Genomic DNA, 23,089 nt, shown 5'->3' on the forward strand with positions numbered 1-23,089 from the left:
GCCGTTTTGCTCTGTGCGATACTTGATTTCAGAGGGGGGCGTATTGCTCGCGCGCACACAATAAGTTGGCGTCACAGCGTGAGTAATAAGGGGCCGTGGAACGACCCTCTCAAGGGGATCCCGCCAAGGAACGTTTTGACAACCACACGACCAAGCCACAGGATCGGTCTTCAAAAGCGAAACAAAGAACAGGAACTTATTCGCTGCGTCCGAGAGCTAAAAGAACATGGTGAGTTCCTTCTTTCAAAGCAATCGGAACGAGCGCGCGAGCGCAGAGGTTTCGAAACGCGCACTCGCACACAAAAAATGCGAAGCATGAACAAACCAGCGCGCCTACGTAACCACACAGCAGGTGCGTTTCGCGCTCTTACTCAACGCTGAGTAATGAAAGAATCCGCTGACCGCACCTGAGGTGGACGTCGATGACACAGCGTTTTGAAAGGACTCACTCGCACGCGCCTAGTCGTAGCCGAGGGTAGAAACTGCTGCTCTAGTCAAATAGCACGCGCGCCTCAGTACTGCCCCGTAAAGAGCGAGCAGAGATCAATCATCGGACACGGGAGGCCAGTCACTCCCCGTTCGTCGGCAGACGAACCGATTGCGACGCGCTTCACCTTGACAGCTGCGCCGCTCTTACGATATGCACTTTTTTTCTTTGCGGGACATTGGCTTTCGAAACCTGCCCGCTCGCCCTGTAGCAAGCCGTGAATTCACTGTGCGCTCTCGCGTATTGCAGCAGCAGCGGTCGTGCTCCTGAGAGAGAGAGGACCTCGATCATCGGGCAGCCTCCTCTGTCCTTGGGAAGAGGGCCGTGCGGTCTTATCGGCACGAGCTCTGCGCGCGACCACCTTATCGGCCGAACGGGCCTACGTCGCAGAAAACCAACCCCCCCGACATCATGAGCGGCACGGAGGAGACCTCAACTGTTGCGGTGCGGTGACGGCGAAGCTACGAGTGACGACGTCTACTTCGCCCCTTTCCCTGGACTCTCTCAGAGGGCCGCGACTCCCAGAAGACTTCTTAATTACCACGGTAGGTAGTAACTCCTCCTTGCGGTGGTCCGACGAAAAATCTCCCCAGTATTATGACGGAAGCCGCCGGCACAGTGGCCTGTTAGGGTTTTTATGCCTTTACAGCCGGCAATTTACTGGAGGGGGTTGTCTCAAGCTCGCGTGCCGTCGGCGGGCTAGCCCCTCCGCCAGTCATGTTGGAGATATTCCGCGAGACAGTTGACATGGGTCGATTCTGGACTTCCACGAGTGGTTGCGTTGAAGTGACGGGCAGGAGTAAGTGTGACAGGCCGCCGCAATGGATGACCTGTGCACAAACACGAGAACTTTGGCTGTTTCACATTAACTGTGACGCTTTGTGAAAGGCGAAGCACCATTTGTACGACATGCCAACATGATGGTTGCTGTGGTCTGTGAATTGTATATCTATTTGTAATGGTTTAAATGTGCTATAACCATGGCAACAAAAGAAAAGACGGCGCTTGTGCACGTGCTGTCCTCTTTTCTTCTGTTGTCCTTGTTAGAGGGCAGTTAAACCATTACAAACTGAACGTCAGCCAAGTAGCCCAACTTTGTGCTCTTCTGAATTTGTCTCTATCTCTGATGGGTCAATACTCGTTACCAAATTGTCGCTGAATCGAACCCCATCACTCATTAAGGAAGCTTGTTTGAAAGCACATGACTGCGGGTAGAAGATGTTCGGGCTGTGGTTTGTGTTTTTACCATTTTACAGTTGATTTGGTCAGCCTTAGTTTCTAAAAGTAATACATTACCATTCTGGCTGTTTCATTCGGATTTGCAATTCGCTGAATTTTGACCTTCAGCCTATCAAACCCGTTTTCTACAGTTTATCGAAGGCGTCACGCGGCGAACAAAAAGAGAGCAAAGCAATATTTTGTTCTGAACCGTGTGTGATAAGATATCCTGTGCATTGTTTTCCTTTTAATCTGCAGCTGTTGTTCCTTATGTTGAAAAATTTCCACAGGGGCATCCCATCTGAAAGCAAATGCACGCTGCTGGAATATTATAAGAAACTTCCACGATAAAATTCTTTGTTAATAAGCTTGACCTTGTGTTGCATTAGTTGATGATCTTTGATGAAAGTATGTTTTCCTTGTCCACCCGTATGCCATTTCTGCATAAGGTATAGTGTTCTTGATCAAGTGTTGTTTCAACTATATCAACTATATAAACTATATAAAAAATGTGTTGTTTATATAGTCGAATAACTGGGCGTATAATGGGGCCTATTAGTCATGCTTCATGTGGTCGTCTCCATTGGGATGCTGTTTGGTGAAGTGTCATTTTGCCCGTGTGTTGGTTTTCACATTAGTTGACAGTGTCGTGCCTTACTTAGTGGTGACGGAAAGAATAAAATGATGTGGTTGCAGGATACAGAATGTCGGACGCGCTAGCGGAGCCAAAACTGCTTCGTATCCACCACAACGGTTCCACGCCGCCACCGCACACAACTGCTTCGGTCACCAACTCGGAGATACAGGAAAAGAACAAAAAATTCACGGTATGCCGAAACTCTGCACTCTGCGCACTTTTGTTTGTTGACTATCAATGCTGACATCGTAAACCATGATTGTGGGCATCTTTGATACTGGCACTTTTCTTTAGCATATACTTGGTGTCAAGTTAAGCAAGTGAACAGCATAGAGCATACACCTCAAGGTTTACGTCGTCTATAAGTTATAGAGGCGGACTGGTTTTTGGCATCATGTTTACTGGAAGCTTGCAGAGATTTCCACTGAACTTAAGTGATTCTGATGTGATGCTTAGACGTTACCTAGATATGATCTAGCCTTCCCCGGAGTGATAAAACACTTTCATGCTGATTAGTGGGTTGCAGCAGCAATTGGCTTGCCACTGTAATGTACTAATCAGCTTAGCATCCAAGTGCAGGGTCATGTAAGGCTATGTAGTTGTTAAAATCGTACCTCTAGGATCTGCTTACAGAAAAATGTAGTGAATAGACTTCCTGTTGCAAGCATCAAGGGTGTAGTAGTACTCTTGTACCTAGGTATAGCAAATTATGGCATGTAGAAAAGTAAAAGTAAAACGTTTATAACAGCTATGAGCCGGTAACATATTCAAGAACAGCATGAATAGAGAATATAAGAAATATTGCATATAAGGAAGGCAGTCTTGGGTTGGATGCGACATTGTTGTAACAGTTTTCAACTGTGTGTGCTTCATATTTTTGCATGTGGCATAATTTTTCTGCTTTGTGCTACCATGCTGTTACTTGGCTTTGTGCCAAGTCTATTCGACTTGCATTATACTACTTCTAGCCTTATTGTTTAACCATGATTATTTTGCTGCTGCCCATTAAGTCTTTGTGCATTTTTAATTGGAAATGAATGCATGAGACATACGATTTCAGTGATGGTTTCAGTGTCTTCAATTAGTGGTTGTGCTGTCCATTACTGGAATGTGGAACTCCATCTACGGTAGACTCTTTTTAATTGGAACCTGAAGGTTTCGGGAAAATGCGTTTTATTTCACGAGTTACATTTGCGAAAGCCAACATTGAAACAATTGTTTTTGTTCATGGCTAGTAAAAACAGCGCACCGGCAACGGAGACGGCAGAGTAGACGTGACGCAGACTCAGTGTGCAATCTTTTTTTTTTTTTTGGCCGTGGACCGATACCAACTGGCCCAGTTTTCTATCCTCTTCGTTGTTTTTGTATTTTCTGATCCTGTTTGCGCTAGCGTAATTTAAACTGTCTTAGTGGCACGAGCACCAAGTGACTCCTTGTTTCTATTCCAAGCACTTACAGTTGAGCACTTACTTCCGATTTTCCAAATATTAAAAAAAAATTGTCTTAAAAAAAAATAAGAACTGGTGCAATATCGATGCTTCTGGTTCAAGTTAACAGTTGGCCTCTGAGATCCCCTTCAGAAACATGTTGGAACACTGTGTTAACCTGAGGAACACACCAGGCCATGCAAACGTTGACGCGCGCGAGCCACTACTACCGTATTTATTCGAATATAGGTCGACCTTTTTTTCCCAAAAATGTTGCCCATAATCAGCTATCGACCTATATTCGTGACCAAAGAATCTCGACCTATATTTGCGATCAAGGCGACCAAAAGCACCGCACCTATGGCGTTCAACTGCCGCGCCTGCTGTTCTTCAAGCAGTTCCTGCTACATACGCACATTATATACCATAAAATCTGGTATAAAAACCGTACCCGTTCGCCTTTTCCGACTAAGTAACTAAGAAAAAAAAAGTTATTTGTGCAATAGCTGCACACCGCCTTTTCAAAGCCCCCGCGAAATGCAGCCGCTCCGCCATGTTTGCGCTGGAACCCGTGATTTCCCTAGGTAGGCCGTGAAGTCCCTAGCCCCCTAGCCGTGCTGCCTGCCGACGCGCAGCCGCACTGGCACTGGCCTAAGGCCTCACTCTTTGTTGTTTGATCTGACGTGACGGTTCGCATTTGCAAATGCACGGTTGCGACGGTGTCACGTCGGTAGAGCTACACAGCTGACTGCAAGCGTCAAGTGATACTTTTTGCCGAGAATTCCAGCAATTGTGCCGCTCAGCGTGAGTTCGACGTAAAAGTTGATTAGGGGTTGGCGGAAGCAGCGGGACCGACTGTTCGCGTGCAATGGATAGCGTCGTGCTTTTCGCGGCCCAGCAACTGGCAGGCATGACGCCCTTGAAAAAGAACTGAGGCTCCGGGCGTCAAGGAGGCCCTGCAGAAGGCCAACAGACCTGGTCGTCATACCGCTAGGTATGACGTCCCGGCTACATTAAGGACCGGGTGGCGAAGAGTTACAAAGAGTGGCTTGAAGGAGGATGCTGCAATGACACCGACGGGACGCCGCGAGAAGGGCTTCCCTCAATGAAGTTGCGACGTGGGTGAAGGACGCGCGGAAAGACTTGCCAGCGGAAATTATCGTGGATGGCTTTAAAAAGTGCTGCATTTCCAACGCAATCGATGGCAGCGAAGTCGACGTCATTTGGGATGCCGAGGATGCCTGCGAAGAATCCGACAACCTTCCTTGCACATCTGACGAACATGACACTCCCGGCAGCGACTAGGGCGCTAAGTTAATTGTAAATAAAGGTGTGCTATGTTTCAATTTTCCTGTTTCTAAAAAAAAAAAACGGGTCGACCTATTTTCGAATATTTTTTTTTATTTCTCGTAGAGTGCTATAAGTAGGGGTCGACCTATATTCGTGCCCGACCTATTTTCGAATAAATACGGTAGACACTTAAGTCAAGGAGTAGAAGACGGGGCGTGCAAACACAGAGGCAAGAGAGAAGTCTAGACACCACAAATGCCGCATGCCCCCATGCGTGCCGGATTGATAGGCATTGCCTCTTGCCTGGGCATGCGCAAATAAGTTTTTGTGCCCAATTTCTTTTCCGCCGCTGTGTGCCTTTTCAGTTGTTAGTCCGCGTTTGTGGTCTCTTGACTTCTCTGTTGTGTCCATGGTTGCACGCCCTGTCCTTTAACGTGAATATGTACCAACTAGCTCAGCTCTCTGTTGTTTCAAGAATTAAGGTTGCCTCCAATTTTTGCGACCTCGCATCACGTGCGACTTTTCAGGTGTACAAAGTCGTAGTGACCGTCGACGGGCATTCGTGGTTCGTGCTCAGGAGGTACAATGACTTCAGCAAGCTTCTGGACATTGTAAGTCCACATGTCATACTACTGCTGCTCTGCTTGCTCTCAATTTATTATTGTTCGTGCCCTCACGAACACGGTTCATCCAGCTGCATTCGAAAATTATGTAGAAGCTTCGTGAAGAGAGACAGTGCGCTGTATGATAATTTAGAAATACACTCAAACCTCATTATAACAAAGTCACATCTGCCACAAAAATAACTTCGTTATATCCGAAAATTCGTTATAGACATTTATTTGTAACACTGTAGCTATGACAAGACTATTCTTCATTTACTTCGTTATAACCGATAATTCGTTATATCCATGTTCGTTATATCGAGGTTTGAGTGTAGACGTGGGCTTGATAGAACATACTAGAGTATGAAGTACTGTTAAAGGAGTTGCCTAGCTGATGGTGAATAGAGTAATTTTACTAATTTGTCAATGCATAAATGAGAAAGAATACATTAGGCAGACATGTATTAATAAAAAGAAAAGTGTATATTCATGCACAAATTCAGCTGTTGTCAGTATCGAATTGCTAAACAGAGCTTTCCTTTAACGTTCAGGTTAAATAAATTTGCATTAAAAAAAGAAGGAGCACAGCACAAAAGCTGCTGAACTAGACAGCTTAACGGGGGTGGCTACTCCCACAAGAGGCAGTTTTGGTCAGCAGTTCCACAAATTCAGGAACTGTATCGCAGGAGGTTTTGTGAATGTAGATGCAATTGACAACAATTTATGCTTATGGATGTGAACGTAAAAAAGGTGCACGTATGTGATGGCTTAAGTACGTATGCAAAGCTCCATCACCTAACAGAATATGTGGAGGGAAACTGGTCGCATGTCAGCAACAGATTTTTATGCAGGAAGAGTCGAGAATTCTGTAGGGAAGTAGGCCAAGTCTATGTCGTAGAAGAGTTTAAATCGGGGGCAGTTCACGATTATTGTAGACGGTGGTTAAAATACAAGAGGCACGAAAGAAAGACACGAAAGCATGAACGACAGCTATTGTGCCATTATTTGTGCCTTTGTGTCTTTTTTTGCATGTGTTATATTTTCGTTGGTGTTTGGTAGAATCTGTGTTGTAAATGTACGGAAGCTGATTTTTTATTATTAGTATGGGCAATGTAAAGGGAAGTGTTCGTCTCGGTTGTTCTGTGTGACATGTAGCTAGGAGTTTAAGGTGAGCTGGCTATTGGTCTTGACTCTTTCTTGCTAGTTTTCTTTTTTTTTTTTTTGAGGGGGGGGGTGGTGTTCGCTCTTCAGGACTGAATCGTGATGGTGGATTTTGGAGTTGTCGAGAGTTTTCCTATTGCTCCACTAGTGAATTGTAAGCTTGTTATCTTCAACTATGAAAAATAAGACTGATGACATCAGCAGAAGTGGTAGTCACGTGGCATTAGAGAGAAACGTAAAGGAACACTAAAGAGAGAAGAAATTTCCCTTGTATCAGTAAATTACTCTTTCACGATGCCAAAAATACCACACTTGACGCGCAGATACCCTTGGTAAGTAAGAAAACGGGCAAAAACAAAATGTGTGTGGCGACACCACCTTGAAGCTCCCGCACTAGTCGGTGCGACGTCACAGATGTTGACATTGTCTGCTAGGGCCTATGTGGTTCCTAATTGGTACAAATTAACTACGTTGTCTTCCAGGCAAGACAGAGACTTAACATAACAAGTTTTACAAAATTTCGTGAAGTAAATGTGGCTGAAATATGAAGAAACACATTGAAACCTGTGATGTCATCATCCAAGATTTCGGTGGGAAATTTAAAAGTGATACATTTGACATTAATTTTCTCATCCATTAAGAAACCTATGGTGGTGAAATCAATGACACTGGAGTTTTCAGAGTATAATTTATCGGTATGAACTAATTTATTGTTGGACTTTAGTGTCCCTTTAAGGAGGCTGTGAGTCCGCCTAGTGAAGTGTTCTGGGTCATACAACGACTATGCTGCCAAACACTGCTTTAATTAGCCCTACCAATTTCTTGCTTCTTCAAGAATGCAAGTTAGCCTGTTTCTTCCCGACACCTGTATTGCTATACAAAAGAACTAGCAAACTATTTTGTTGGTACACTTTTATGGTAAAGCTGCGAGAACGCGATACTTGTCGTACAACTTTTATGTCATCCATCACTTTCATAGTTGGGTTTTGTGTAGAAAATAAATGCTACGAGAGTCGTGTACAAAATGCTCCTTTTAGATCAAGAAGCAGTTTCCCGGCTGCCATCTCAAGCTTCCCGGCAAGAAGCTCTTTGGGAACAACTTCAGCCCCGACTTCATCCGGAGCAGGCGTCAAGGACTGGACGAGTTCATCCAGAAGCTTGTCACAGATGAGAAGCTGATGCAGAAGTGAGTTGACGGAGACTGATGTTAACAAAAAGTAAATGCAAAGAGCTGCAGGTGGTGGCACCACCTGGGGGCGGAAAGCTCAACCAGTTGAACACAGCCATTATTGTTGTAACCAAGCGCACACTGCTTCGCTGCTGGTGTAAACATGTTGCCCTTGTATACATCTTTTTCTTTTTTTTTTGCAAGGAACACTTTAAACATGTACAAACGAAGTACGATTTTGGTTAGGTCAAGAATCGTGAGGTGTTGCTACCAGTGGCCTATAAACGGGTATGGTACTAATGCCCTGGCATGTACCAGAATACCGGGCTTGTTAAAGATCCCCAATGCCTTCACCAGGCAATGTTGCTTCTTGCATTGATAGCCTGCTAACTGCCTGATGGAATAGGGAAAAAAAGGTTTTCAGAAATGTTGCTTGTTCTTAAAATTGTGCTGTGAAGCAAAAAATTGCTGAAGATACCAAGAACTTAAAAAAAATAATAATAAAATGGCATTACATGGACAACAGTCACTGTATGTTTATGGGCATTGTCACATTAGTTACCTTCTTCACTTTAGAGAAGTACTTTAGTTTAGTTAATGTTTTAATAGGCTTAGATAATCAATGCGTGATCAGTGCAATAGTTACGAAGGATGCCAAGAAGGGATCAATGGCTGCTTTTTAAACAGCTTACGTCTTCCAGTGTTCCCTTTTCTACAAAAAAGAAATTTGTGAAGTTTTCAAAATTCTTCGCGACAATGCATGCACGCCAATGGTCTCAACACTGAGGAGATCCTGAGGCACTTCCGATCGGACTTTGCTGGAAATTTTTAATGTTTCCAAGGTCTTCTAGTGAAAGGAGTTGGATGGTTAAAGTATGAACTTATTCTCTGTGTCAGTATGTTGCCATGTAATGGGGTCAGTTTTTTTTTCATTCGTTCAGATCTCGTTTTACATCAGGCATACTTTTCAGGTGTCTGAATTGGTGCTTTCCAACTACTTTGGGCAGGCAATTACTTTTTTTTCCTCATACCTGACATTCCTGCAAAGAGTTCTCATGCAGAGTCCATATTCTGTAAACTTGACCTCCACTCAAATGTTCACCATCCTTGATACGCTCTGCTGTAGTGTGCTTTTAGCGGTTCTCTTATCAAACGGTAGACTCTTATCAAACGGAACCTGAAGGGGCCAGGAAAATACCGTATTTTCTCGCATATATCCCGCACCAAAAAACGGGAAAATGTGCCTATTTAAGTGGAAATACAGGTTATATGCGGGTGTTTGTTTCATTTAACAGGAGTTCCGTTTACTGAGAGATGACCAGGGGTGCAGAATACAAGTACGAAACCAATCATATTAGAGACAGCTGTTCCATTTCAAGTGCACTTTCAAGTGGTTTTTCAGGCACTTTCAAGTGGTTTTTTTAACCGCTTTTCGCCTGAGGGACCCCCAACTCTAGTTGGAAATAAAGATTTGATTGATTTGATTGATTTGATTGATTGATTGATTTAAGGGATTTCAATTCACTGAGAGCCTACCGTAGTAAAGCTGCGTGCAGTAGTATGAGCTTGTGTTTTTGCTGTAGTGTTTATTTCGAGAAGAATGACTGACAGACGCCGCTATCACGATTGCTCAGCGTTTTGTTATCGCGGCCTGTAGTGGGGCCAAGGTGTCTGGATACTCAAGGATTTCTTGCTGGCATCCTGCCATATCTTTTCAGCCAAGACGTCAGGGCCTTTCTCAATGTTGACAAGAACTTGAGCATGAAAGAAGCGGCCGAGGAAGAGGAAAACAGTGGGCAAGGTGCCGAGGCTCCCGAGCCGGTACGTTGTCAGGGCGCTTTTATAGTCGATGCATTATCGCACAGTTGCGTCAAAAAATCCGCCAAAAGTCCATAATGCCACTGCTCGATTTGAATGTCCCATGCCAAATGGAGGACGTGACGTCACCGTCTCGACTGACTATTTCTGTGAATCAGCGGGCGTCTGAGAGCTCCATGAGCGTCATATGTAGCAGCAACTCTGGATTACTGCACGCTTGTTTATTATCAAAATTTATGCAATTCACTTTTCATCTGTGAGCTGTTGAGTAGTCAAAATAGATGATCTGACGTCATTTACTGAGGTACCCACAGAGCACGACAGGGGGCGCCACTGCGTTTCTCAATTTCGTTGTTTCCTCGCTTCCAAATGCTCTGCTCTCGCCAGGAATGGTGAATTAGTTATTACGCAGGCCTAATCTTTCAGTCAAGCTCAACTTAATATTTCCCTTTAAGTTTCCCTTTAAAAATTTGCTGTGACTGGTTTGTTTTTGAAGGTAGTGTCTATGTGGACCTGTTCCACGCTCTTTATGTGCTATGGTATCCACAATATAATTTTCTTGCCATATTCATTCGCTGTATTTACTCGCGTACTACCAGGCCAACTGTTGGCTAGCATTGGCTTTCTACTGTTACAATGCCAAGATTGTGTTCAGTGACACTCAATTCATTGACTTAAGTCATCTGCCAAATGTTTTTCTTACAGGTTGACCTTGGCTCTACAGAAAAACCTCAGTAAGTCTCTGCTTTCATTGCTATTCATCTTTAAAAGGCGCGAAAAAAACCACAACGGACAGGTAGGAAGGAGACAGGACGACGCGCTTCTAGCAACTGAAGCTTTAATCAAAAAGCGAAAGAAGATATACACACACATTACAAAAACAAGAAAAAGAACCAGACCACCGCAGAATGAATATGCATATAAAAGATAAAACACCGGGCACGTTTTTTGTCACCAGCTTAAGTTATATCAAGGTAATCTACCTCTCGGCTTGATAGCGCTACGGACGGACAGCTTATGCAAGAAACACCCGATTTAGAAATATAGGCGGCTTCCACAATTTCACGAGTCCTTTGAACTCGGTTCGAAAACAAAATAGCTGCTTCTTTAAACAAAGGAAGACACCCACAAGCATGACAATGCGCAGATAAGTGTGAAAGCTTGTCGGTCTTCAACGACCTTTCATGTTCACGCAAGCGTATGTTTATACACCGTCCAGTTTGTCCTATGTATGTCCGTTTGCAAGTTGTAGGTATGTTATATACTACGCCAACGCGGCAGGGCACATAGGTATTCACATGTTTTACACGGCAACGACCGTATTCAGAGCATCTCCTATCAACCATCCTCTCCACAGCAGGGCAAACACGCGAGAGCTTGTTAGGCGCACTGAAAACAACGTCAACATCATAACGCTTCGCAACCTTTTTTAACCGGTGCGCGGTCTTGTGCATATAAGGCACAACTGCGACCTTCGCCTTTTCCGCCTTGTTACTGTGAGGCACTGAAGTGCACCCCGATTTAACCCATCTGACAAGCTTCTCGCAGGTAGAGCCCAACAGGTTATCAGGGAACCCTGCTGCTTTTAGCCTGCTGATCTGTAGAGCAAAGCTAGCACTAACAGAATGAGGACATGATTTTGAGAGGGCAGACTTAATACACGAAAGCGCTATGCCATTTTTTACAATTCTCGAGTGGGCTGATCCATACTGGAGGAGTGGTTTAGTAGACCTAGCTAGCTTTGCTCTACAGATCAGCAGGCTAAAAGCAGCAGGGTTCCCTGATAACCTGTTGGGCTCTACCTGCGAGAAGCTTGTCAGATGGGTTAAATCGGGGTGCACTTCAGTGCCTCACAGTAACAAGGCGGAAAAGGCGAAGGTCGCAGTTGTGCCTTATATGCACAAGACCGCGCACCGGTTAAAAAAGGTTGCGAAGCGTTATGATGTTGACGTTGTTTTCAGTGCGCCTAACAAGCTCTCGCGTGTTTGCCCTGCTGTGGAGAGGATGGTTGATAGGAGATGCTCTGAATACGGTCGTTGCCGTGTAAAACATGTGAATACCTATGTGCCCTGCCGCGTTGGCGTAGTATATAACATACCTACAACTTGCAAACGGACATACATAGGACAAACTGGACGGTGTATAAACATACGCTTGCGTGAACATGAAAGGTCGTTGAAGACCGACAAGCTTTCACACTTATCTGCGCATTGTCATGCTTGTGGGTGTCTTCCTTTGTTTAAAGAAGCAGCTATTTTGTTTTCGAACCGAGTTCAAAGGACTCGTGAAATTGTGGAAGCCGCCTATATTTCTAAATCGGGTGTTTCTTGCATAAGCTGTCCGTCCGTAGCGCTATCAAGCCGAGAGGTAGATTACCTTGATATAACTTAAGCTGGTGACAAAAAACGTGCCCGGTGTTTTATCTTTTATATGCATATTCATTCTGCGGTGGTCTGGTTCTTTTTCTTGTTTTTGTAATGTGTGTGTATATCTTCTTTCGCTTTTTGATTAAAGCTTCAGTTGCTAGAAGCGCGTCGTCCTGTCTCCTTCCTACCTGTCCGTTGTGGTTTTTTTCGCGCCTTTTAAAGATGAACTTCAACCAACTCGCCCAACTGTCCCTGCTAATTCATTGCTATTGTTGGATCGTAGTTGTGCTGTTGACCTAACGTTGCGTTTGCTTCCATTCCAGCGTAAAGCCAAGCGATTTCGAATTCCTCAAAGTGATCGGCAAAGGCAGCTTCGGGCGAGTTCTGTTGGCGAGGCACAAAGTGGAGAAGCAGTTTTACGCCATCAAGGTAAAGTGTCCCGAACTTTTATAACACTGCAGGGCTCGCGGTGTGGCGAGGGGCCCTGTGAAGTTGTCATCATTAGCCTGTCTACGCCCACTGCAGGGCAAAGGCCTCTCCCATGTTTGCCAATCAACCTGGTCCTGTGCTTGCTGCTGCCACGCTATCTTTGCAAACTTCTTAATCTCGTCTGCCCCCTTAACTTTCTGCCTCCCCCTTGCGTGCTTGCCTTCTCTTGGAATCCAATCCATTTCTATTAATGACCAAAGGTTATCTTGCCTTCGTGCTACATGCCCTGCCTATGCCCATTTCTTCTTGATTTCGACTGAGATATCCTTAACATCGGTTTGTTCGCCGACCCGCTTTGCTGTCTTCTTGCCCCTTAAGGTTACACCTATCATTTTCCTTTCCTAGCCTTTGAAATAGACCGGGTGTAACGCCTGCTCTTGATGCTCGTTCATCTTGTCCCAACCAGGTGCTGCAGAAGAAGATGATCCTCAAGCGAAACGAACGCAACCACATAATGTCCGAGCGGAATGTGCTCCTGAAGAACCTGGACCACCCGTTCCTCGTGGGACTGCACTACTCTTTCCAGACGCCCGTCAAACTCTACTTCGTCCTGGATTACGTCAACGGCGGAGAGGTGGGCCTGCTCTTCCGCCCGTTCTCATTGCGATGAAATTGGTTGTTTGCGTCCAAACTTGACTCGACTCGGAGAGTAATTTATCTTTTTGAACTGATTTACTGTTTCACTTCAGTATTCCTTTAACAGATGGCAATATCATGAGATCAACATGTTAGCTACTCTCAAAAGCCACTGAATTGAATATGAAACGAGCAAAAGAACCATTTGATTCACCTTCTACAATACCAAACACGTTTCTGTTGGTAGCATGCGATTGCAGCGTTCCTGCTTGCTGCCATTGCTTGGTACATGCATTAAGGCCAGAGGCCTGAGTTGTTTTTACTGTCTCTCTTTCTTTGTGTGTGTGTTTTTCAAGTCGTGTTTTTTTCGTTATCATTATATACTCTGCTTTATACGTACTAGACACTGCTGAGTAACTTTTTATTAACTCTATACTGCGTTATACATCTAATATATTAAATGCCTACCTTGTGGAAGACCTTGCAAGTCAAAGGCCATTTCACTACCAAAACGTATACAAAGTAACGCATTATTGCAACCACAGTTCTTGTATGACTTTGACATTTTTTTCCTGCTGCGTGTTGCGAGGATTAGCATAATACATTCAGTTGGTGCTGTATTTTTTGCTTGCATCTAATTTTTTTTTGCAAAGAAGATGCTCACTGCCACAAAAGACTTGGTTCTGAAATGCGGCTTTTCTTTCTTCCAGCTCTTCTTTCATCTTCAGAAGGAGAGGACGTTTGCAGAGCCCAGAGCTCGGTTTTACGCTGCCGAAATTACGAGTGCTCTTTCGTACTTACATTCTCAAGGTATAGTGTACAGGTAAGAAAGGCAAGAGGTTGCTGATTGCCATTAATAGTTATGCAGTAGCCCAGCAGTTAATTGGTGGCGATTATCTGTTTTTATAGAGATCTGAAACCAGAAAACATCTTGCTCGACGCACAGGTAAGCCCCTCCTCCTTGGTTACGATCGGCAAATCGGAAGTGTGCATTGTGGCGATTGCAACAAGCGTGAAAGGTGCTGGAATTACTTGCTCAGTTTTACTGTGATTAGTTCAGCTAATGGGGTTTGATGTCGTTAACTAGTATTGAAATGTGCGTGAATAAAGATGACTTGATGCGCATATGGAAGGTGCACTCGAGGCCTGAGCCTGGCCAAACCTAACCTAACATCACTTGTTTTGTGTTTTCGAAAGCTATGCAATCAGTTGATTTTATTAGTACATGGAAGATAAGACAACTTCAGAACAAGCTAAAGGCCTTGCAATGATTGTTAGCAAATGGCATTTGCTGATGACCATTCTGAATTAGTTCATTTAAAACAACTAGTTGGGTGTTTATGCACTTGGGTTTTTATGCACTGAAAAAAGAAACAGATAGCGAGATGCTTTCAGACGGCAACTGATGTGAGTGCGTGCCTTTTGACTTTCAGGGTCATGTGGTGCTCACCGACTTTGGCCTCTGCAAAGAAGGTATCAGGGAAAAGGAGACGACGAACACGTTCTGCGGAACGCCCGAGGTTAGTTTCCCACATATCCACTGGGCCAAGCCACTCTGAAGTCGTATCCATTACTACTATAAATGACTTGCTCAGTTTTCATACCGCAATGCTGTAGACCTGTGTTCCTAATGTGTCCCACAGCTTAGTGGTAGCTGCAAAGGGCAGCGATGGCATCACTGCGTGCGTTCATTAATGAGAAATGTGGTAGCTTGGGATAGCTAGTAATGTATTGTATGTTAGGGTGTGTAAAGATGTAGGGTGTATATAGGGGTGTATAAAGGTAAGGATGTATGTAAGGGTGGTAAAGTATATAGGACAGGACAGTGCCAACAGGTATGACCGCTTGTCTTTGTCTGTGCTGTCCCATCGTTTCAACTTCGCACTGTAGCCTCTACATTCATTGTAATGCAATAGAATAGCTCTCAGCCACATCTAACCCCCTTCATTGCAAAGGCAAATTTGTTGTAGCTGTTGTCACCTTAGAGGTTTCCATAGTACACATGCGAACAATAGGACATTGGATATAATTATGTAATAGTACTGTTATACAGGTCATTTCATTGTAGAGACGTTCGGCTAAATATCTCATGCGACTGTGAAACGGAATGGGGAATGTAGCATTTTGTTTCTCGGTAGGTTGGTTTAGTTGAACCTGTGACATCATTTGTTCTGATCACTTGGGCAGCTAGCTGCAACAGTTGTGACAATTTCTGCGCAGTACCTGGCCCCGGAGGTCCTACGGAAGGAAGCTTACGACCGCACAGTAGACTGGTGGTGTTTGGGAGCCGTGCTGTACGAAATGCTTTACGGCCTGGTGAGTAGTTCAAATAGGAGTGTGAGATTCTGTGGTACTGCAGCAAGCACTACAGCTAGTGTTCTGTGCACTTCTTTCCGCAAATATTACGTGGTCTATAGACAGCAGCATCGCTATTTGTTGTTTGCATCTTTCTTCTAGTTTCCGTGTTTGTGTGTGTGCCTTATCCTGTCAAAAGGTCTATAGACACTGTTGATAGACATGTCATTGTGACAGGCATTTCAGTGTGCGCTACTCTCCAAGAAAAAAAAAAAGAGTATGTGTTACCTTTTTTCTTTGAGTCTTGACTTGCCATGTATGCCATGTATGTATACATGACCTGAAGTTTCCAGCAGCGTAAACAGCATTTCTTGAAAGTCAAGCTGTTTGATGAAATTGTTTGCCGTACGTTTGAAAGTCGTTACTATGTGTGCTACGCAGCCACCATTTTACAGCCGGGATACGGTGGAAATGTACGACAACATCCTCCACAAGCAGTTGCGACTGCGTACGAACATCTCTGCAGCGGCGCGAGACATCCTCGAAAAGGTGAGTTGGCGCATTTTCGTGCTGTGGCGAAAGCCACATTTTTCAAGTAATTCAGCGCTCTCTTTCTAGCCTCAAACATGACAACGTGACTTGAATATGTCCTGCAATAAGTGCTCCGTGTCTCGGCCACAGCTTTTATGCAGCACGTACACACACTGTTCTTTCTTGTATGTACTCGGGTAAATAGAGTAAATGAGAAACAGAATGAGAAGCCATATGTACGTATGCGCAATGGTAATGCACCATATTACATTGCTCAACTTTATTTTATACATAGAAGTGAGGAGCCCTTCTCCTATTGGGAAAATTGGGGCAAGCAAAGCTTGGCGTTTGCACGTCTGATGCACTAGTTTCCTTTCTTTCTTTTGCATTGTGCAATGCTCTCTCCTGTTTCCTTCCTTCATGTCGGGAATTGGACTGTCGTTCACGTGTTTAACAGCGCAACGCTTCACTTGCTGCAGGCAACAACGACATTCATGTGTTCATGCCCAGGCAACAATGAAGCGTTGCCACGTGAAATGACAAAGTAACCTCGATAAAAGATCAGATTGCCATATCAGAAACGGCTGATCACTGACAAGCCGACGATTGAGAAAGCATCGATTATTGGAAAACGGCGCATACAAATACGCACGTCACCAGCGCACCTTTGTGGGGCTCACTTGGGTACACCCGCATTTCTGCACAATCGCGGGTGGCAGGTTCTCTCGTCTTCACACCTACAATGCCAACGACACTTGCGAGGTAGTACAAGCTTCGCTTGAATTAGTGATATGTATGTATGCACAATGGTAATACATCATATTGCACTGCTCACCTTTATTTCATACATAGAGGGCAACATTGAAAAGGCTGCAGAAATTTCGCTTGGTGATTGTACTTGCGGCACGGAAGTTCCATATTCGAAATATCTGATACCTTGGATGCCTGAGCAGCTCATTCTAGCCTTTGTGCACTAATTGCCGATCTCAAGCATTACACACAACAGCGCCAAATGCTATACTGCTTCCTTCTGCACATTCAGCTTTTGCAGAAAGAGAAGCGGTTGCGCCTGGGTAACGCGGACGACGGCAACGAGGTGAAGCGACACGACTTCTTCAACCCGATCAACTGGCAGGACTTGGAAGCCAAGCGAATACCTCCTCCCTACAAGCCGAGTCTGGTAGGCAAACAGTTTCTTCATCGCGTTGCGTTCTCTTTTGTTCACTTAACGTGCACGACTGTTGGTTGTGCGCAATAAACGTTCTCAATACTGGATCACACAGTAAACGTCTGTTCCTGCATTTTTTTTTTGTTGCAGTCTGGAATAATGGACATGAAGAACATTGATCCAGATTTTGTCAAGGAGCCAATACCTGGTAAGCCTAGACGTGCCTTCTCTGAGATGCAAAGAAAGGCTGTTTTTTCTAATGCTGCCAAGTTTGTTGTCATCGTTGATGACGCACTGCAGTGCACAGTTGTACAGTAAAATCTCGTTAATTCGACCCCCGTTAATTCGGACGCGGCGTCTGGTCCCGTCCAAAATGTGCATTGTTCTATGGCTGAGAACTCTCATTAATTTGGACAGATTCGACCGCGCTTCGGTTAATTCGAACTCCCGACCGAGGTCTGGTCGAGACGGGGAAGCAGCAGCGGATACCACCACGGCCGCGGTTCGGATATAATTCGGATTCGCAGCCGAAATCGACGGCGCATCTAACACTTCGAGATCAGATCCCGAGATTTAAAACGAGGTAACGAGATCGGATTATGGCCTCCGAGATTTAAAACGAGCTTTGCATCTCGGAGGCACATACACAATGAAAGGCAGTGCATCGCTACTGTCATCAGCAACAGGCAACATGGCGACGGTCCGTCCGCGTTATCAACGCGATCAGCCAGCCACGAGGGGCTTTAGCCACGAGTGGTGGATGATAAGAATAGCATAGAATATGGCATAAGGCATCGTTCCGCGATAGCACCCCTGGTGTTCCGCAACGTGCGCGGTGAAGCGTTGTGCAGGCCTGGCGTTCCGGACTTTCCGCACGCCTTTCTACGTACGAGCCGTGCAACATTATCAACACTGACGAGACAGCGCTGTTCTTTAAGGCTCTGCCTGAGAAGACGATCGTGTTTAAGGGGGACCCGTGCGTCGGCGGGAAACGGAGTAGAGAGCGGGTGACGGTTCTTCTGGTTACGAACATGACCGGCACAGAGTAGCTGCCGCTGCTGGTGATTGGAAAGGCTGCGAAGCCAAGATGTTTTAAGAACATTAAGCAGCTGCCTGTCGACTACCGCTTTAATAGAAAGGCTTGGATGACGGCCGAAATATTTCAAGCCTGGCTGCGTCAGCTAGACCGCCGCTTTGCGGCACAGTGTGCGCGGACAGCCATCTTCAGGAACTTAGCAAAATTGTGATTTCCTTGCACGTTGCCTCCGCGAAGCAAACCGCGATCACCGACTTCTTTAAGAAATAAAAGTCTGGTGGTGGCGGAAACATTTTTCTAGTGTTTTGATCGTACTCGCGATAATTCGAACCCTCGGTTAATTCGGACATTCTCTCTGGTCCCGTGAAGTCCGAATTAACGGGGTTTTACTGTAGTTGACATATGGCATAGAAGCATCATTTTTATTGTGTGTACTGGCAATAGTGCGCAAGTAGAATTGGACAATGAAATCGGCTCTGATTACTGTGCTGTAAATCAATGCACATTCATGCATCTTGAGATTGCCGCGAGTTTTTAACCACCTTTCACTCAAATCTCTCGAATGTAAAATTTGCGAGTGTGTGTAGTTTTAGTACAGTGCCTTTAGCACAAGCAAGATATCTGTGGGATGCTTCAAGTATGGCCTTGTATAAAGGTACGGAAGAGGGTGTTCCATGTTGCTAATTCATGTCTAGCGAGTCCTAAATGCCATCTATATATTTTAAAGTACAACAAGCATTTCTGCATTTTGCCTTTGAAAAATGACAGGTTTGTCTGATGGATCAAACAATTTGCAGCACATTCTGCAGTCAGTGTACTGGCACTATGCAACAATTTGAGAATGCTTGTTGAGGGCACATTATGAAAATGATTTCCAGCAGAGAACACTGCGATAGACACCTGGAGACAAGGTGCACAATCTATCAGTAACTGGTACTCGAACCACTCAATAGATAACAGCATTCTATTGAAGACAAGGTTGTAGGTTTGACTCACCAGCGTGATGGCCACCTTTCAAAGGCAAACTGCGAAAGCCTTGTAACTTACCATAGATTAAGGTTAACATTGAAGAACTGCAGGCAGTCAGTCAGTTTTAATTTGTAGCCCTACACTACAGTGCATTTCACAACTCGATTTTGTTAAAATCGTGCGCCGTAGGCAATTTTCCAACATGAAATTTACACTAAGGCAAAAACGCATGGCAAACACTTGCTGTGCTGTGGTTGTGTGTTCATTAACAAAATGCCGTAATTTTATGCTTTCAGCTTCCGTCGGCAAGTCTCAAACGCTCAGTGCCAGTGTCCAGGATGCGGACACAGCGTTCATCGGTTTCTCGTACGCACCTCCGTTGGACATCAACGCCTGCTGAAGGGGAGTCGTGCGCTCAGACTGCCAAGGACTCGTCTTTGACGAACGGAATTCCTACCGTTGTGCTTTGCAGTGCCTTCCTCTTGCGTTCCGTCGCTTGCGCGTCAATTTTGTTTGCGAAATGCACACCGCTGCGTCGCCCGGTGCCCCGCCTTTGCTCGACTGCCACGAAAGACTGCTGCCGTTCTTGCAATACTTAATGTTGTAGCGCCGAATACGCGCGAAAATAGCAGTGCGTCGGTGGCGCTGCCTTTTGTGCACTGTCAACTGCACTGTTATCAGCAGCTGATTGCTATCAGTCCTGATAGAATGTATAATCCCGAGTGCTTTCCTGACTTTAAGGGTGGTGCGTTTTGCGAGCCCACGGAAACGTGATGCGTCATTCTGCTGCCAACACCTTTTGTCTTTTTTACATAATGCATCGGGTCAGAAAGGCTGTTGAGTGCGTTTCTTATGCCTTCCTTGTACCACATTGATGTTCATGTTGTACCCATGTTCCTGTCATACTCAAGGCTTTGAGAAACATGTTTCATCACTATATTCTTCAAGTAGAGCAGCCGACTGTTCGCATCTATATAGGTATAGATTGCAGTGCGTGTATGGGTGAGCAGTTGTTTCACGTGTAACGCAGCTTTTAAAGATTTGAGAAAGCGTAAGTTCGTCACAACGCGATATTGAGCGGCGAAAGAAAAAAGGCCAGGATGGTCCTGGCCTCTGCCATGCCACCCTCTTGCATTGCTTTATTATTTTTTTTTCGTTGTATTTCATTTCGTGTCACATCAAAGTACTACGTCAACCAAGCGTCGAGATGTTCCACAGAATCTGATTAACCAGGAGGTGACGAACTGCCATGTTCCCATGCGACATTTTGGGAACACTCACCTTTGAAGCTGTGATTACTGTGTCAGTCTTAAGGGCAGTTTGCCTGGCGACCTGTACTTTAAGGACCAACGAATTTTTTTTCTATCTAACTGACCAAAATTGTTGGGGACCAGCATCGTCCGCCTTGGCGGCCTGTCTGCGTGCAGCCGTGCTTGGCTAGTGATCTATTTCTTTAGAGCCTTGGCTAGTCTTCCATTCACTTATGGAGTTTTGCATCGGCCGTCGGATGCAAAGGCGCGAGCTTTTGTTAATTTAAGTATATTCCTTGTGTGTTGAGAGTGAATCATTTGTTTTTATGTCGTGCCCTTGCGAGGGTCTGTCCTGACATCCACCTACAAGTGCGGTGGCAATACCTGAATTTTCTGGGCCTCAGATGTCAGCCTGAAACGCGTTTGGTGAATTTTGCTGCAGTTTTTAACGAAACGGTTAACTTTAGTGCAACATTGCGTGCCCGTGCCCAATTGGAGTTGTTACAGATTGATTTCATATTTCATCACAAGTCTATTGGGTGGCAGGCGAACTAGTCTGTCCTCGAACTAGACTGTGGAACAGCCTCGGAAGGCGAGCATTTTTTTTTTGCTTCGAAATGCCCGTGCCTCACTCGTTCGAAGTTATTTACGAGTTGATTGAGCAGGTTTCTGCTAACGCATGAAGAAAGTCGCAGGAGACTACCTGTTCAGCTTGACACAAATCTTTACTCAGATTTTTTTTTCTTCTGGGCATGCACTTGCAACAGTGCTTAGAGGCAAGTAGGATAAGAACCGATGAAATGCTTAGAGTCTTTCCAACTTTTTTTGTGCGTATTGAAGACGTTTCAACTTCAGATAAATTTTCCGTGCTATGTGTTAGCTGCACAATTTTTTTAATCAATGCAGTCTGGAAGGCTTCATTGCCGTGAATGATGAATCTAGTACGTACACGAACCTTGTTGCTGCCTCAGACGCTGTTTCAAGCTGTCGTCGAGAATGTGCACGTCGTGCCTTACATTCTTATCGAGTATGCGGAAGGAGTGCCATATTTGGTTGCAGTTGTGTTTCTTTTGTTTGTGCTGTGTTGAGAGAGAAAAAAAATTTTTGTACAGTTATTTGATACCACAGAACAGATATATTATGTACACACCCTTTATATTGCTGGAAACTTGTTTTTCTGTGAAGTATTTTGTTGTTTTTACACGATTATTAAAAAGTTGTGAATTTCGGTCAGCACAGGTTTGTCTGATTGGACTGTTTATTTGAGAACACATGTTTTGCCGGGGAGACTGATTGAAGGCAATCACTTTTTGACCCTTGGCTTGAGTTCCTCAAAGCAGGAATGCAGGAAAATATAGTTTTTCTTCTGAGGGTTGTGAAATTCGTAGCCCTAGAAAGAAAAAACAGTCATTTGAACATCTCCGCTATGGCTTGCACAAGTGGTTCGGAACGCAAAGGCGAGCTAGTTCGTTGGGATTCATCATGAAAGCAGTGCATACGCTGATGCACGAGACAAGAACAGACATTCCTGCCTTCATGACGCGTAACTGGTGCAGTTCCAAGTGTTATGCGTCGACTACCTATAACACTGAATCTACTGCAGTCATAGGCGGAGAGTTTTCATTTTACCGGAGGGAGCGGTGGCCTGACTTGCTCTTCCACATTTCTCTCTCACTCTCCATATATATATATATATATATATATATATATATATATATATATATATATATATATAGCCCACTTTCTCCTGTGTGACGCATGTTTTAACAAACTAAAGCCTAACCCCATATATATATATATATATATATAGCCCACTTTCTCCTGTGTGACGCATGTTTTAACAAACTAAAGCCTAACCCCATATATATATATATATATATATATATATATATATATATATATATATATATATATATATATATATATATATGGGGTTAGGCTTTAGTTTGTTAAAACATGCGTCACACAGGAGAGAGTAGGCTAATGCTATCACGGGAAGCTTTAATTATATGCCAGTGAGTTCAATTCAAGATGGCCGAAAGTAATTCTGAGATGGTAGCAAATACCATTTGCTACCACACCTTGTGCGAAGCTGCGGTTATGAATCTGGACGAGTAATGGAGTTGCTCATTGGTGGCCGAACTTTTAGTAAAACCCTTTATTAAGTCAAAACTGCGTACAATCTTTTCTCGGCACTTTTATAAGCAGGCATGTCGAAGGGTACAATATGTAGGCAACCAAGAAATTACCCGTTTTTTTTATTGGTGAGTAAGTTTGTGCAAAAGCGTTCACTGACTGTCGGGATTGCCTTGTATTCTCAGTATCATTTTTGTGTTCTCAAAACCATTCACTACGGGGTTCAAGACAATTAGAGCGCAGCTCTTAGGCGTCCGTTCCTGCGTTGAGTGGCATCGCCGTTGGCGTCGGCGGCGTAACCGATAGCGCGAACGAGGACGAAAGAGAGCGAACGCGGAGTCTGTCGATATCGCGAGATACTGGCCTCTAACCTCGCTTTCTTCCTCTGTCGCTCGTGTGCATGCAGGGCTGGCACGTGCACTGCGGCTGGCTTCGCTTGTCGTAGCGGGGCTGTGGGCGTTT

The 23,089-nt window shown here is 44.7% G+C and overlaps 2 protein-coding genes across 4 annotated transcripts in view; one reads left to right on the forward strand and one right to left on the reverse strand.

The window, feature by feature from the left end:
* Positions 1-21,729, forward strand: LOC119407111 (serine/threonine-protein kinase Sgk2). 3 transcript variants are annotated; one of them, XM_037673967.2, is made up of 17 exons: positions 1-229; positions 737-1,032; positions 2,402-2,532; positions 5,587-5,670; positions 7,863-8,011; positions 9,712-9,814; positions 10,517-10,545; positions 12,501-12,606; positions 13,073-13,240; positions 13,953-14,065; positions 14,152-14,188; positions 14,676-14,762; positions 15,463-15,558; positions 15,979-16,086; positions 17,111-17,248; positions 17,387-17,444; positions 19,538-21,729. In XM_037673967.2, exons 3-17 carry the CDS (start codon positions 2,410-2,412, stop codon positions 19,639-19,641), a joined length of 1,503 nt encoding a protein of 500 aa, XP_037529895.1. In that variant the 5' UTR covers positions 1-229; positions 737-1,032; positions 2,402-2,409; the 3' UTR covers positions 19,642-21,729. The 3 variants fall into 3 exon arrangements, with proteins under 3 accessions (XP_037529895.1, XP_049275723.1, XP_037529894.1); XM_049419766.1 differs by lacking the exon at positions 1-229 and having other exon boundaries at positions 580-1,032; XM_037673966.2 differs by lacking the exons at positions 1-229; positions 737-1,032 and adding an exon at positions 1,173-1,286.
* Positions 21,585-23,089, reverse strand: part of LOC119407112 (mRNA export factor) — an 8,662-nt gene continuing 7,157 nt past the window's right edge. The window contains exon 9 of the mRNA XM_037673969.2: positions 21,585-21,881. Within this exon, the coding sequence (XP_037529897.1) occupies positions 21,795-21,881 (87 nt within the window). The 3' untranslated portion in view covers positions 21,585-21,794. The remainder of the gene's footprint in view (positions 21,882-23,089) is intronic.

This window comes from Rhipicephalus sanguineus, chromosome 10 (genome assembly GCF_013339695.2).
Source record: "Rhipicephalus sanguineus isolate Rsan-2018 chromosome 10, BIME_Rsan_1.4, whole genome shotgun sequence".
NCBI lineage: Eukaryota > Metazoa > Arthropoda > Arachnida > Ixodida > Ixodidae > Rhipicephalus > Rhipicephalus sanguineus.

Coding starts and splice junctions, on each gene's coding strand:
- LOC119407111 (XM_037673966.2), top strand. CDS start 1,205: ATGTTGGAGATATTCCGCGAGACAGTTGACATGGGTCGATTCTGGACT. Junction 5,671..7,862: donor TCAGCAAGCTTCTGGACATT/GTAAGTCCACAT, acceptor TGCTCCTTTTAG/ATCAAGAAGCAGTTTCCCGG. Junction 14,066..14,151: donor TCTCAAGGTATAGTGTACAG/GTAAGAAAGGCA, acceptor CTGTTTTTATAG/AGATCTGAAACCAGAAAACA.